The sequence below is a fragment of the Callorhinus ursinus genome, unplaced genomic scaffold, assembly GCF_003265705.2.
Source record: "Callorhinus ursinus isolate GAN/ISIS: 27379988/994484 unplaced genomic scaffold, GSC_fseal_2.0 scaffold36, whole genome shotgun sequence".
NCBI classification, from domain to species: Eukaryota; Metazoa; Chordata; class Mammalia; order Carnivora; family Otariidae; genus Callorhinus; species Callorhinus ursinus.
The window spans coordinates 15,471,500-15,487,775 of NW_027397098.1; the positions used below are offsets into that span (position 1 = coordinate 15,471,500).

A 16,276-nucleotide genomic window follows, 5' to 3' on the forward strand; every position below is an offset into this window, starting at 1 on the left:
CACAGATTGGAGTTCTATTAATTTTATAATCTGTTTTCTGGACATGAGTGGGTCTGTATGTGTTAGCACATGATTTCTAGTCTTAGTATATTCTTGGGTTAGTAGAAAGGTGTAAATTATGGGCAGATTCCTTTTTTTTTTTTTTAAGGTTTGTTTATTAAGACCGAGAGAGAACGAGCAGTGGGGAGGGGGAGAAGCAGGCTCCCCCCTGAGCAGGGGCCCCCCCCCCCCCCCCCCCCGACATGGGACTCCTTCCCAGGACCCTGGGATCATGACCTGAGCTGAAGGCAGACGCTTAACCAACTGAGCCACCCAGGTGCCCCTATGGGTAGATTTCTTTAAACTAAGACTGCAGGGGTGCCTGGGTGACTCAGTCAGTTGGGCAGCTGGCTCTTGATGTCTCCTGGGCTCTTGATCTCAGGTTCATGAGTTCAAGCCCTGTGTTGGGCTCCAGCTGGGAGTGGAGCCCAAATTAAAAATAAATAAGTAAATAAATAGATAAGCTACTTAGACTCCAGAGGGATAAACACATGTCCTGGAAAACCTGAGAATTTTAAGACTTCCTAGTAACTTAATTTTAAGAAGCCATTGTATTCTGTACTTCAGGTTACTGATGTATTGTCTTTTATTGTTTTACAGCATTCTACAGTTGCCATTCAGCTTCTCCCAGTGCAGCCACAAAGTAAACAGCTCATGACTTCTGATCAGGACACTAAGGTCGTGGCTGAACCGCAGGGCCAGCGAGTCCAGGAAGGGAAAGACAGCGCTCATCTGGTGAGTGTGGGTCGAGGCCAGAATTGGCCTGGTGCCTCACTCTCCTCTTCTGATCACAGATGCTGTGTTGGATTTAATAAGTAAATCAAAGTAGTAACTCTGGCGTATCTCACAACCTAAATATAGGTGTTACATTCTGAATAAGTTTATGGGTAGCTTAGTAGTAGAGGAAGCTGTCAGTAGTAGGGGAGAGAACAAACACATATCTCTGGACACCTAAAAGCTTTTGGAGTTTAGATCACTAAGAAGAATGCAGTGATTTATAAATCCTGTAATAACATTATACCTGTTGTACTGGTATGAATTTAAAGAATTAACTAGGATTGTAAAATTTTTTGACTGCTTTTAAGATTTTTACCCTATCAAGCAAAGCAGATTTTTATTAATTTTCCCCATTGAAACTACAAGCAGTTTTGCATATGGTGGTCAGAATTTTATAATATTTTAGGTTTCAAGGCTCCTACATTGTTCTGAATATTTTTTGTCATGTAAAAATGTTTTTTTCTCAGTGGGTTTTGTTTTTGGTAAATTACTGTGGTTTGAAAATGCTGCTTTACATTGTAATGATGGTGTGTTTGATGTTTTCAATTTTACAGATGAATGGTCCCATATCGCAAACCACTTCTCAGACAAGCTCCATCCCAGCTTTGAGTCAGGTAATTCACTTGCAGATGGTCACAGCTGAGGCTCACACTGCCTTACAACAAATATTTATTGTAACAAAATTAGAAAATGTTGATGTTTCCAACTAAGGGGGGTGATGGTGGGGGGAGAGCCCCATGTGGGGTGTAAGTGTTCAGCACTGTGTGTTCTCCTCTGACCTGTGTGCTGCATGTATGGTTCTACGGAGGGGGTGTGCCACGTGTTCGTTCAGTGTCGGATACTTACCACAGTGTTCTTAATGGTCCACTGGTAATCTGTTGACTGTATATGATTAGCTCTACATTTTGAAAGCCTGTGTTCTTTAAAGTACGCAAGTCATAGTAAGCTTTTACTAAGAAAATTGGTTTCACATTTTGGCTGTGGTTAATGAAAGAAAAAGGAAATGGAGATACATTGGTTTTTAACTCTGTCTTTAGCTTATGTGCATATGCATATGTCAGGTGCATTTGGAGCCACTCCACACTTAGCTTGGCAGTCTCCTAAGTGATCTTGTAAACCTGGCACAATTTAAAAAATAAAAGAAAAACTCCTAAAGTAATGTTAACAAAATTTATAGTAAATTTCCCCCAAATTGCAAGCAGTTCATATAGAAATTGAAGGAGGGATTGGATTGCTGCCCCTCTTTTAATAAGGTAGAATTTTTTAAAAATGAAGGTTTCCCTCCAAACTATTATTTCATTGTTGTTACTATATATGGGTTTTTTTGCATATTGTATTTTACATTGATTTTTAAAATGAATTTTATAATATTTAAAGTAATTTAAGATCCAAATATAAGACCTTTAGTAATCTAAGAGGGAAATTATAGAAATCATTAAAAAAAAATTTTTTTTTAGGACCAATCTTCTTCCTCCCCATGGTTGATTTACAGTCCAACATAATATTCAGACATCTTTTTAAAACTTACTGCAGGGATAGAAACTAGATTTTGGATTCTTTGGGGTTTTTTTTTTTTTGAAAGATTTATTTATTTATTTGAGAGAGCGAGAATGAGAGAGTACATGAGAGGGGGGAGGGTCAGAGGGAGAAGCAGGCTCCTCGCTGAGAAGGGAGCCCGATTCGGGACTCGATCCTGGGACTCCAGGATCATGACCTGAGCCAAAGGCAGTCGCCCAACCAACTGAGCCACCCGGGCGCCCCTCTTTGTTTTTTGTTTTTTTTTTTTTGCCTGTATTACTTTATTTATAACTATTGAGATAAGACCTATCTAGAAAAGAATTGAAACACTCAAGCCAGAATTCAGGACTTCTATACAGAAATAATTTGCAACTAGTACTGCCTACACATGCTCTGTCATTTTTAAGAGTTAACGTCCTATAATAGACCCTGTGTGGCAAGTTTTTGGTTCGGCCTTGATCTTTAGCACCCCTGGTGTCCCTCAGGCACATCCCGTCTCTGATGTGAGGTTTTGTAAAATGTGGATCTGCTGTTTGCCAGTGTTAACAGGGTGTTGCATACTTAGGTTTTCATAAGATCATTACGTACTAGAGCTGGAAGGTACCCTGAGAGACATCTGGGCTTAGAGTGTGTGTGTGTCCTTTAACAAAGCTTTATTTACAACAAACTTGAGCATCTTTACAGAAAATGAAAGAATACACACATTTCTGTGTAGCTGTAATCAGCAGACATACACCTCACCCCATCTTCCCACGCGGCGTAGTTTCATCTATGCATCTCCCTGTCCTTGCCGTTGTGGTATTTTGTTTATGTTGCAGTGCTGTCGTTCTTTAGTCATTTGGTTTGGGGGCATTTATATTGTTCTTTCTTTCCTGCTACTATAAATGGCATTGCTCTGAATATCTTTCTTGCTGGCATCATTCATGGTGCGCCTGAGCGTGTGGGTGTGGTCGTTGGTTTAGCGGCTGCAGGTGTTCTCTGGCCGAGTGAGCCTGTCTAGCAGGCTGATTCAGGAAGCAATCTCTCGAAGGTTCAGTCTTCCCCCTGAGCTGGATATGGTGTGAGTAGAATTACCATAGTGATGCCCAGATAAATGTCTGAAGAATTCAGGAGCAGCCTTGCATTTACCCAATGGTAATATTAATATTACCACTGGATAATTAATAATATCCTTCTGCCCCCACCCACCCCCCAAAAAAACCCTACTGACTAGCAGTGCTTTACAACCCTAGCCAGTCAGTGAGCATCAAAAAATTGATCTTTAGCTAGAGGAGGCTAAGACCCAGAGAGGCTTGAGTAATTTCTCCAAGGTTACTTAACTACAGAGTGGCAGAACCATGATTTGAACCCAGGCAAACCTGGCTTCTGAGTCCAAACTCAAGATGAGATACTGCCTCTTGGGTATCTGTTATTTCATTTAAAAAAAGAAACAAGTAGAAAATAATACCCCAAACAAAAACCTATTTGAATTGTCTCTGAGTGGATGAAATTCATTTGGGATAAAGCTGGAGGATTTTAGGTGGGGAATAGCATGACTACATTTTAGGAAGATTATTTTGGCCTCAGTATGTTTTTACATATAATAGATTGTAGTGAGCAAAGAAAGCAAATAGAAAACTATTAAGGAATGAAGGTTAGAAATGATGATGGTGAGTCAGAGTAGGAATGAATGGATTTCAAATTATTTTGGAGGTGGGTTTAACCACACCAAGTTGTGGATTGGATATAGAGGTTGGGGTGAGGGAAAGATAAATCAGGGATAGTTGAACAACTTGATGGATAGTGGTTTCATTTATTGAGATGGAAAAAATTGGAGAGGTAAAGGTTTGTGGAGGGGAAATCCACCTGGTAGAAATTCAAGCAAGCAGTGAAGTGGGCAGGTGGGGCCAGTTGGACCTTAGTGGAGTGGTTGGAGCCTGAGATGTTTGAAGTTTGAACTTTTATTACTTATTATATAAATTTATTATATGGAAAAGACCATTAAAACTATTATAAATATGGATTAGGGGTATATAATTGAAAAGTAATTGAGTTATTGCTTGGAATAAAATCAACTCTAATCCTTTTTTTTCCCTCTATAATTTTTTGCTTATCTTGGACAGGTTTTATGTCCTGCAAGGGCATTTTTGGCTATAACTTTTCTCTTCATTGGTTCATCCTTTTCTAATCACCTGTATTACTTCTTAGATATTTGATTAAAATTTATTTAAGAAATTATGTTCTATATTGTTTTTTAAAAATGTTTCAAATGTCTTAGTTTTCTCTCAGGAGTTTTAAGACCCATAAGGGCAGGAAACCGTGTAATGTACTTCATTGATACTTCTTTGCAAGGCATACTTTATCTAAGTTGAAAAATTTCATTATCAGCATGGCATAATTGATAGTTGTTTATTCTAAAAACTTATCTTTATCTAATCATGTATCTGGTTACCATAGGAATTACATATAACATCCAAAAATTATAACTGCCTAATTTAAATTGTCCTACTTAACCTTAATAGCACACAAAAACTGTACTCCCTGTAAAATTCTCCCCCTCCTTTGTGTTACTGGAGTCACAAATTTACATCTTCATTACTATATGCCCAATTACATAGATTTATAATTATTTTTAGGCATTTGCCTTTTAAATTTGTAGAAAATAAAAAGTGGAGCAGTAAATCAAAATAGCAATAATAGTTTTTGTAATTGTCCATGTATTCACCTTTATCAGAGAGCTTTATGTCTTCATACAGCTGCGAATTACTGTGTCATGTTTTTTCATTTCAGCCTGAAGGACTCCTTTAGCGTTTCTTTCAGGGCAGACCTGGTGTTAAAAAACTATTTCAACTTTTATTTGGGAATGTTTTAATTTCTTCTTCAGTTTTGAAGGACAGTTTTGCTAGGTAAGGAATTCTCACTGGACGGTTTTTTCTTTCAATGCTTTAAATATATCAGTCCTGCCTTCTTAGCCTGGAATGTTTCTGATGATGAACTGGCTGATACTCTTACTGAAGAGCTCTTGTAACTGACAAATAGCTTTTTTCTTGCTGCTTTCAAGATTGTTTTTTAGCAGTTTGATTGGAATGTGTCTTGGGTGGGTCTCTGTGTTTATCCTGGGTGAAGTTTATTGAGATTGTGGATTTGTAAATTTATATATTCGTCATGATTGGGAAGTTTTTGGCCACTATTTCTTCAAATATTCTCTGCTGGGACTCCCACGATGAGTGTGTTGGTCCATATGGGACATAGGTGGTGTCCACTCACTTTAGGCTCCACTCACTTTTCTGTTTATTTTTTTACTCCTCTAGATAATTTCATTTGTCCCCTGTTCAAATTTCCTGGTTCTTCTGCCTATCCAGGTCTGCTGTTGAACCCCTCTAGTGAATTTTTCAATTCAGTAACTACTGTTGTTCAGCTCCAGAATATTTCTTTTTGGTTCTTTTTATAAATACCCATCTCTTTGTTGGTATTCTCATTTTGTTCATATATCGTATGATATATGAACTAACTGATTAACGTTAGTTCCTTGTCCATGTTTTTCCTTTGCCCTTTGAGCATATTTAAAAACGTTTTAAAGTGTTTGTGGAGTAAGTCCCATGTCTGCGCTTTCTCGGGGATAGTGAATTTTGTTCCTTTGAATGAGTCATGTTTTTCTGTTTCTTTGTATACCTTGTGATTTTTGCTGTTGTTGTTGTTATTGCTAAGAACTGGGCATTTGATTTTATTTGTAATGTGTATGTCTTACTGTTTTTGAGACTTTGCCAAGTTATTTTTGTAAAGACTGTTCCTCGTCATATGTGTTCATTGAAGCCTCTGTTCCTTTAGCTTGTGTTCAGCTAATATTTTGACAGAGATTTCTGGTAATGCCATGAACTGAAACAGACAGTCCAGACCCCCTCCTCCCCGAAGAAAACAGGAGAGAGAATGCAGCTACCTTTCCCAGTCTTCATAGACTGGCTCTGTTCTGAGACAGTCACTCCCTGATTAGCTCAGCTTGCTTAGAGACTAGAGGATCACCCCAAGGTGAAAGCCTAAGGCCTTCTTAGGACTGTTTTGAGCATCTGTCTTGCCTGGATGTGGCTTTTGGAATTTCCCATATACATGGCTGCTTTTGATTGCCCTGATTTCCCAAAGAGTTTCACCCTAGCTTTTGTGGGCTTCAGATGGTTCTTTTTTTATTTTAAACTTTTAATTTTTTTTATTTTTAAAGATTTTATTTATGTGAGAGAGAGAGCGCTCAAGCGAGAGTGCAAGCATGAGCAGGGGGGAGAGGTGGAGGGAGAGGGAGAAGCAGACTCCCTGCTGAGCAGGGAGCCCGACTCAGTTCAGGACCCTGGTATCATGACCTGAGCTGAAGGCAGATGCTTAACGGACTGAGCCATCTGGGCATCGCTTTTGGTTGTTCTCTTGATATTTCTAAGGGGAATGAAAGCTTGGAGCTGCTTATTAGTTCATGATTTTGCTCAACCTTTTGTAACCTTTTAAATGAGAACTTAGAATTTCTAAGTTGTTACTAAATTGTTTTTCTAATAATAGGGAACTACTGATAAACTCTTCATGCATGTAATTTTTACACAAATGTAAAACTTCATTGCCTAAACCAATAAAATGCAAATTGAAAATTCATTTAGTCTGGCAGTTGATGTTTTGCTGGAACTAAAGCTACATCGCCAGGTACTTGTGGTACTAGTTACCCACGGTTTGTTTGAGTTTACCACAGCCTGAGCTGCTCAACGCCATGTGAACAACTTGCCCACGACTTTTGCCGGTTTGTTTCTTTTTTTTTTAAGACTTTATTTATTTACTTGACAGAGACACAGCGAGAGAGGGAACACAAGCAGGGGGAGTGGGAGAGGGAGAAGCAGGCTTCCCGCAGAGCAGGGAGCCCAGTGGATCCCAGGACCTTGGGATCGTGACCTGAACTGAAGGCAGACGCTTAACGACTGAGCCACCCAGGCGCCCCTGGATGGGAATTTCTTTTTTTAATTTTATTTATTTGAGAGAGAGTATGCACAAGTGCAGGGAGGAGCAGAGGGAGAGGGACAAGCAGACTCCACACTGAGCGTGGAGCCTGACACAGGCTTGATCCCATGATCTTGAGATAATGAGCTGAAATCAAAAGTTGATTGCTTAACCGACTGAGCCACCCACATGTCCCTGTGTTTGCATCTTTTAATCCTTTTAGAGCACCTGCAGATTCTGAGGCCACTACAGACTCCGGTCTGAGGTGGTTGATGGTACAGGCACTAAGACTCGCTGTTAGCATGCTTTCCTAGAGGCATAAAGAGTGACCAGTGGGGATGGGAAATGGTCGTCTTACACAGTTGGGAGGGATGGCCTCACAAAGGCTGGTGAGATTGGGAAAGCATGGCTAGGAGACGTGGCAGATGAATGCTGGGGTTGTTTGGTTGGGTTCTTTGGATAAAATAGAGAACGTAAGGAGAATGGCATTCTAGAGTACGAGGTGACGCCAGAGGTGGGCTGGGGCCAGAGTGGGAGGACTTTGGACGGGTGTTAAGGTTCTGATCTGAATATTTTACTTAATGTCTTCATGACAGCTCTTTAAAATAGCTGTCGTTGGCCCCAGTTTACCAGTGAGAATACTGATGCAGAGATCAGATGATTTGCCAAAGCTTATGCCTGTAGAACTGAGCCTCATACCTGAACAGACAACCTGGACCAGGAGGGCTTTGGGGAACTTTCGAGGGACTTACTGCTATTGGCCTGGTGGGTGTTAGATTTTCTTTTTTTCTCTCTTGCTCTTTCCTTTGTCTTAGTGAGAATTTGTAGACATCTGTGCAAATTAGAATAATAAAGTAAACCCTCTGTGCCCATTGTGACCTTGAAGAGTTACCCCCCTCATTTTGCTACTTTTTATTTTATCTCTTCCTTCCCTCTCCACACACAATTTAAAAAAAAAAATGATATGTATGTATTTACTTCCTGACTTGCTGGGGTGTTTTAGAAGAAATCCCAGACGATGTGCCATTCACCATAAACACTCCAGTGTGCATCCCTCATGGACACCGTTCCGTCATGCCTCATAGTTATTCCTCCATAACCCCGTGGACTTCGTTCTCAAAGCAGAAAATGAGCTGCAGCTGTAACTGCCTATACAGTCTCAAGAACACATCTTTATTGTTGTTTCTCCTTGGGGAATATACGTGTCAACTTCTTGGGTTGCCCGCATCCCGTGATATGGTAATTCAGAGAATGCTGAAACTGTGGAAAACACAGGAGTCTGAAATGTCTTGTTCTGGCCGGGATAACAATTGTGGGGGCTTCTTTTTTTAATTGAGTTTATGAGAATAGGAAGATACTATGAAAGTTATGTTTTGTTCTTCTGCCTCTTGGGGTTCCACGTGCTTTTGGTTTTAGTGTGTGGAGGAGGGTGGCTGTTCGGCAGGGCCTGTTGTAGTTTGGGTTTTGGATTTGAGTGGCAGGGACATGTGATTGCTGTGCGAGGGGTTATTTTTGGTATCTGGGTGTCGGCTTCTCGTCCGAAATCATAGCAAGTTAGCGTGAGATGCACTTGTGGAGGCTCAGAAAACGCCAGGCATGGTTCTTTGAGCTTTTTGAACTTTCGAACATGGGTTGTTGCTTCAGCAAAGAATTAAGTAGTGACAGTGACAGTGAAAAAGCTGGCCTGTTGCCGGAGTCTGTGGAGGAGGCCGAGTCGGAGAACAAGAACAAGATAAGTAAAGCTTTGTCTTCATTATTTGATACCCTTGAAGGTGAGGAGCTTCACAGTGTTGGACATGGAGGCAGCAGGGCCGCTAATCTGTGGACGAGGGCTTTTGTGAGGCCAGGGCACCCGCAGGGTCTGGGGCTGAGGCCGTCGTCGGACTCTGTTCCCTCTCCAGTGTCTCAGTTCCTAACTAGGTATGAAAGTTCAGATGAGAGTGATAAGAGTTCAGAAACGGTTGCTCTCGAGCAGGGTTGTGACAGTGTCTCGGTCACTCGTTGTGTGAGCCCTGTCAGTAAACGGGGTTTTTCTGAAGATGTTTGTTCCAGAGGTGATGAGTCTCTTTCATGCGTCCTGGTGCCTTCTGGCCAGGGCGTGCAGGGAGGGGCCCTTGTACAGAGCCATCTTGGCCCTTTCCCAGCCACTTGTATAAACTCCGTCACAGAGAAAGAAGTGGCTGTAGGTGTTCAAATCAGTAGTGGTAGTAACTCTTCAGGTAGGTCTGGTAGGGAGATGAATGTTGAGCACAAAGCACAAAGGGCTTGGAGAGAGAGCGAGTTTTACAGTATTTGTGTTGTAGATCCTGACTGCCTGGACGTGGCCGAGGAGCTGTGTGCCCCCGCGTGTGGAGCAGCTGCTGTGGCGGACAGTCGGTCAGCTGTCATCTCTGAGGGAGTTCGCCGAGGGGCCTGGCCGCCGGGGAAGGCTGCACAAGGCCCAGGACAGTCAGCCGCCCCGTGGGAAGAGCTGTCTCCACGGGGCGTGCCCCGTCCAACTGAAATGAAGGAAGTTTTTAAGGAAAATACTAAACCTGGTTTTGAACTAACGACTGTGTCTTTAAGGGCTCACACTTACACCGGGTTCCATAAAGATTACACAGAAGGCAGTGCGTTACCTAATGTGGGCGTACTCCCTGAATTTAACAGTAACGTAGACACTGGCTCACCGGAACGTGTGTGCGCCGTCCCTGAAGAAAGTGAGAACTGTAGTCTAGAACAGGTAGGTCCGATGGGTGATTCACTTGTTGATTTACTTACCAACCCTTCCGAAGTTGAAAGAAATGGTGAATCTGGGGCTGTAGCAGCTAGTGTAGGTCAGAGTTTAAACTCTGAAAAGGAAAGAGAAGATAATTCTGTCAGACCGCTGAAAAACAATGGTTCTTTCAGTTTCGATGTTAGACCAGAAAGTAGTCTCCATCCCCGGAGTCTAGATAGGATTCATTTAAGTTCGGAAAGGTGTGTCACTTCCCTGAGCTTCAGAAATGAGCGTCTTCCCATTCATGCCGGTTTCCAAGAAGTAGCCCCCAAGGGACCTGGGGTTCCTGGACTGGACTGCCTCCTAGAGCCAGCGATGGCCGAGGGGCAGCAGCAGGGTGTCTGCAGCCTGAAACCTGGAAGCATCCAGCCTGCAAACAAAGCACAGTTGTCTTCGCAATCTGAAAATAGTTCATCTTATCAAGATAAGGATAAAATGAGCATTTTTGAAGAAGAGAGTCATGGACAGAGGGCTCTTGAATGGAGATCTTCACATCATGTAGACCTGTGTGCAGATACTGGGACCAGCAGGGCCCAGGCAAAGATCTGTGATTTAACTGGCACGCTGTGCAAGACAGACACGGAGGGAGTGTTCCAAAGAACGGGCACCCTGGAACTCAGAAGCTCCCAGGAAGTGCCCCCAGATGGCAAGTCTCTTGATGGCTTCAGTTGTTTTCAGGGTAACTTTATCTCCTCTGCATTTGCCTTCACCTGCCCTGAAGAAGAAAGTGAAACTGGCCTAAATTTTAAAACAGAAGATGAAATGTGTGTGAAGAATGCAGAGAGTGACCAGCGAAGATTAGAAAGTGCCGGAAAAGAGTCACTGAAAGCCAGTCACAGAGAGATCAGTAAGAATGACAGAGGAGATGTGAAGTCAGACGCTGAAACCACCTTTAACGGGGAAACAAGCACAGCACCCCGCGGGGCAGCGCCCAGTCGGGGTGTACAGGCTCGCGGTAGGTCGGACAGCACAGAACAGCCCGGTTGCAGAACCAGTCACATAGAAGAGAATGATGAAACCTGTGCAGTGATTGACTACAGACATGAGGATCTTGATCTTGCACCACCTCTAAACCAACGTCCGAATCCAGGTGAGCAGAGGTCACAAGTAGAGGAGAAAGACTCTGTTAACAGCGGTGAAAACGCGGGACTGGAGCAGGTTTTCTCAGAGTCAGCTGAGGAGAGTTCTGATGCTGATGCCTTAGGGGGTGGCACGTCGGGGGCAAGCAAGCCAGCACCAACAGGTAAGGGAGGGGAGAGAGACAACATCGACGTGCGTGGGATGAGCACACATGCACACCATGTCAGGCAAAGACATGCCAAACCCGCGCTGAATGGACCTGCATTAAACAGTGGAGTGGATTTTGTGGGAAGTCCACAGGTGACTTTTAGAGAAATGGAATTAGGTGAGACTCTTGAGGGATATTCCTGTGTGGCCCAAGTGGACAGCTACACAGACCCTCCTCACGAGGTGCTGCAGGTTGTTCCTGTCATCCCAGGGGACAGTGCAGAAATAGCAGTACCACATTGTGGGGACCGTATCTTCTCACTCACAGAAGATGCTGTAAATATACCTGAAAATCTGGCAAGAGGGGGTTTGCAGAGCTTCCCAGAGGAATTGTATTCTCAGTTTTTTAATGAACTTGCCTATTACCCAGTGGGAGGGTTTGCAAGTCAGACGTTTTCTGAAGGACTGGCCGATGGCTGTGGTGGGTTTCAAGAGGGCTGTCTGTGGGCTCATACAGTTGGGAAAGATGCCTTAGAAGAGGAGCAGGTACCTAATGAGTGTCTGCACAGGAAGCCACCAGACCTAGAGGTCGCTCTGTTCTGGATGGAGAAGCCCCCTTATCAGCTACCAGTGGCAGAAGATGCTGTTATTTGGGGATGGCAAAATAGAGGTGGACAGTTAGTAAGTATGTTTTATCAGTTTTTATTATTGTGCTGTGAAATGCTAGTGTTTCACTTTGATTGCTTTTAACTTCCACAAAGTTTTGTTCTAAATAATGGGCAGTCATTTGAATGTTTATGTCAGGCTGTGAGTTACTGTAGCATCAGCTTAACCATTTCCAACCTGGGGAGTGTGACTCAATTTACTGTTTGGTGTATTTAGGCCAGTTTGTGTGCCAGGTCTTGTTAGCACTGCTGGCCATCAGACACAGCTTGGTGCAGACCTCTTCTGTGTGTGGACGTTGTGTGTTCCTGAGGGCTGCCCTGCCCAGCCCGGGTCCTTCCTCACGATCCCCTTGTTGGAGCAGAGCAAGCATTTGTCCATTGAATTTTAAAGTCCTTTCACAAAGGCCACAAGAGGACTCAAAATCTGTGCTTTCTGCTACAAATTTGCTGCTTTTTAACTGGCTCTGAAGTCTGTCTCCTGTCAGCCAGAAGCACCTGCAGAACTTGCCAACCATGGTGCTCAGGCCCTGCTCATTTGGAGAAAGCTTCACAGATGCTTCTGCAGCAGGCAGCTAAGTGGAGCATCTTTCTAGATAGTCTGTGATAAGCACAGACATTCAACAAACATGAAGTTAGTCTTGCCCTTAAAGTAGTCCTTTTGGACATGTATAATTGAAAGGCATACTTCTAACAGCAGAATCTCATTGACTCAACCAGTAGTTTATAAATTCCGTTTATTTTAACTAAAAACAGGGGCGCCTGGGTGGCTCAGTTGGTGAAGCATCTGCCTTTGGCTCAGGTCATGATCCCAGGACTGGTCCTGGGATCGAGTCCCACATTGGGCTCCTTGCTCAGCAGGGAGTCTGCTTCACCCTCTGCCTGCAGCTCCCCCTGCTTCTGCTCTCTCTCTCTCTAACAAATAAATTAAAAATCTTAAAAAAAAAAAAAAAAAAACACACCACAAAAAACGAAAAACAAAAACACATTTTCCCAACCCCCATCCCCACCTCTGGTAGCCACCAGTTTGTTCTATGAGCTTGGTTTATTTGTTTGTTTTTAAATTCTACATATAAGTGAGATCATAGGGATTTGTCTGACTTATTTCACTTAGCAAAATACACTGTAGTTCCATCCATGTTGTTGGAAATGGCAAGATTTCATTCTTTTTTTTATGACAGTAATATTCCATTGCATATATACCACATCTTCTTTATCCATCAACAGACAACTTAGGTTGTTTCCATATCTTGGCTCTTGTAAATAATGCTGCAGTGAACATGGAGTGCAGATATTTTTTTTCAAATTAGTATTTTTTTTGTTTTCTTCAGGTAAATATCCAGAAGTAGGAATACTGGATCATATGGGTTTCTATTTTCAGTTTTTTGAGGACCCTCCATACTGTTTTCTAGAGTGGCTGCACCAGTTTACATTCCCGCCAACAGTGTACTACTGTTCTTGTCGGCATCCTCACCAACACTTACTGTTTCTTATCTTTTTGATAATAGTTTTTTTAAATTTTTTCTTAAAGATTTTATTTGAGAGAAGAGAGAGTGCGTGCACATGCACACACAAGTCGGGGGGCGGCAGAGGCAGGGAAAGAGAGACAAGCAGACTACCCCTGAGTAGGGAGCCTGACAGCGGGGCTCAATCCCAGGACCCTGGGATCATGATGCGAGGTGAAGGCAGCTGCTTAATCAACTGGGCTACCCAGGTGGCCCATGATAGTTTATTATTAGTGATTTTTGTTGTATTAAGCAAGAAAAATGATTGATGGTAGTAAGGAGATAGACGTGATTCAAATGTTAACGCGAATTATATGAACATAAGTATAAACATAACCCTATAACTTAGGGAATTACTCATTAACCTCCTTTCCATTCCCACATTTGGGACTTTTGCCAAAAGGAGTTACATTCAAGTTAATTGCTTTTGTTTCTTAAGTAGTTGTGGAGGCAAAACACTACAAAATTAGGCCTTTAAGTAATACGCACATAATTGTTTACATAAGCAGGTGTGATTACCAGTCAGCTGCCCTTGTCTACGCTTGGTTCAGCCATGTAGTGCGCACACGGGCCCTGGTGCTGCCCTTTACGTGAGATACACGTGTCCTTTTCGATTGTGACATATGCCTGGGTGGTGGTCTGATTTGAGTACATTTAATGCAGGTGCTTTCTCTTCACAACTTCGTTTCTCAAAGTGCTTGTCCGGACGTTTTTTTCATACTAGTCTTAGGTAGTGGCTGTTACTCCATTTTGCAGATAAAGAGCCAGTGGACTGCTCTGAATGATTAATCTTCTTTGGTGGCAATTCTAGGAATAGTCCGTGTTAACTTGAAATAAAAAGTTTGAAAGTTCCCTTCCCTCAATGTCTCACCTACTTTATATTCCCCAGCTCCCTTGTCCCCTTCTCTGATACTAGTTACTCTGATTCCTACTCAGTAACTTGTCAACGGGACCATTCTTTCTCATGTCCAGAAAACACAGATTTATGAATTGTTAGGTTTTTGGTTTTTTGTTTTTTTTTTCAATGGAGCCTAGTGTTGGGGGGTAGAGTTTCCTAGGAGTGTCAGAATTTATGGATGCTGTACTTCGAAAGAGTGAGTGGTGTTGGTCATTTATATAAAATTGCTCTAGGGCATCGCTGTTAAGGTCAGCTCACTTTTGGTTTTAATAACAACCACTGCTTAGCCATGAATTTTCAAAAGTGGAAAAATAAGACACATAGTCAAGCAGGTGAAACTTGAGTTGTTGATGGACGCTTAGAGTTCCACATGACTGCAAGAGAAGACCCACACCTTAAAGAAATACAACCAAGACAGGTTATTTTTCATGTGAATTACAAGAAGGTAATGAACTCTCCGTAATGTTTTGTTTTTGCTGATGTTAGAACAGTTTCTAATTACTGTCTTTGTGGGCATGTTACTGAACCTCTCTCTGCCTTGGTTTTCTTCTCTGTGAAACCCTCATAGGGTTGTCTTGATTAAGCTCAAGAAGGCACATGGAATATGCCTGCTACCTTGCGGACTCGAGGTAGTTGTCGTGTCATCAGCTCCTAAGTATGTGTCTCCATTCTTTCATCCCTTGTCACTTAAGAGTATTACTTGAATACTGGTTAACTGCTTAAAATTGTGTGAAGTCCCAAATATTTGACTTGGATTTGAGTATTTACCACTTAAGAAGTAATAGATTACATAAGGATAGGTTTCTTTTTTTGTTTTGTTTTCTCAAAGATACTATTTATTTATTTGACAGAGACACAGCGAGAGAGGGAACACAAGCAGGGGGAGTGGCAGAGGGAGAAGCAGGCTTCCCACAGAGCAGGGAGCCCAATGCAGGGCTTGATCCCAGGACCCTGGGATCATGACCTGAGCTGAAGGCAGACGCTTAACGACTGAGCCACCCAGGCGCCCCCATAAGGATAGGTTTCTATCCAGTTGTGGCATAAAACTTTTGCACCATTTGTCCAATAGTGGAAAATACAGTTTTTTTACATTGTTGCTTTATGAAACATTCATTCCTTGAGCGTATTTCTCAGGCATGACTGGACTGAGGTCAGAGCTGCTAGGTACTAGCGATACAGTGGTGAACAAAAGGGCCATGCAAGAGTTGATGGACTAGTGGGAAGGACAGATGTGCTGTAGCAGGGCTAGTCCTGCGGTGGCTCTGAAGAGGTTGCTTTCGGGCATTGTGCTCCTGGTATGACGAGCAGTCCGTGTTGGGAATGCTCCAGTGCAGGTAGCTGCAGAAGGTGCTCACAGTGGGAAGGACCTGTGTTAGTGGGTGGTAGCTTAGAGGATGTGTCGTGTGTACCTGAGGTCAGGGGGCCATGGCAGTGGGTTGAATACCCTAGTGTGGGAAAGCTTGATGTGTGTTGTTGCATGGTGGAGAGCCCAATCAGAAAAAGGCCTTGATATCAGCATTGGACTAAGAAAGAGGAAAGGGCATGAGTTCAAAACAAAATAAAAAACAGAAAACAGATGGAAGTCGTGTAGATGCTGAGGGAGGGTAGTGATGTCTTTGAAATACGGGGTGTCTCCTGTATCGCTCTCTTTGCTCAGGAGGGCAGGGGTTGTGTCTGCTTCACCATTCTATCCTGACTGCTGAGCACTGGGACTGGCGCTTAGTGAGCATGTAGGGAGTATTTACTGGACAGATGTGGGGAGGAGAGAGGCCAAAAAAGTGTGCTGGAAACGAACTGGCAGTTTCGATGTCCCATAAGAAGGGAGACTGAAGAGCCGTGCTTCCGGAGTGTGATGCTCCCAAAGAAGGGGAACCCTGCTTCATAAAGAATCCCACAGAGGCCTCACCTAGGCATCTGGGTCTGTAGGTGCCCTGTTCGGCTACCTCAC

General features: G+C 42.9%; 2 protein-coding genes across 3 annotated transcripts in view; both read left to right on the forward strand.

Moving 5' to 3' along the window:
* The first annotated feature begins 639 nt into the window (after positions 1-639).
* LOC112810007 (La ribonucleoprotein 4B) overlaps positions 640-16,276 on the forward strand; it is a 62,747-nt gene continuing 47,110 nt past the window's right edge. For both annotated transcript variants that reach the window (XM_073879974.1, XM_025853444.1), the window contains exons 1-2: positions 640-774; positions 1,371-1,430. In XM_073879974.1, coding sequence (XP_073736075.1) covers positions 694-774; positions 1,371-1,430 — 141 coding nt within the window. In that variant the 5' untranslated portion in view covers positions 640-693. The remainder of the gene's footprint in view (positions 775-1,370; positions 1,431-16,276) is intronic.
* LOC141370481 (uncharacterized) lies at positions 8,497-12,504 on the forward strand. Its single transcript, XM_073879848.1, has 3 exons — positions 8,497-9,050; positions 9,582-11,944; positions 12,418-12,504. Exons 1-3 carry the CDS (start codon positions 8,843-8,845, stop codon positions 12,502-12,504), a joined length of 2,658 nt encoding a protein of 885 aa, XP_073735949.1. The 5' UTR covers positions 8,497-8,842.

Excerpts from the sequence above, each read along its gene's own strand:
- LOC141370481 (XM_073879848.1), top strand. The coding sequence starts at position 8,843 with ATGCACTTGTGGAGGCTCAGAAAACGCCAGGCATGGTTCTTTGAGCTT. Across the intron at positions 9,051-9,581 it reads ATTATTTGATACCCTTGAAG|ATCCTGACTGCCTGGACGTG; the intron begins GTGAGGAGCTTC and ends TTTGTGTTGTAG. Across the intron at positions 11,945-12,417 it reads AAAATAGAGGTGGACAGTTA|AAGCACCTGCAGAACTTGCC; the intron begins GTAAGTATGTTT and ends CCTGTCAGCCAG.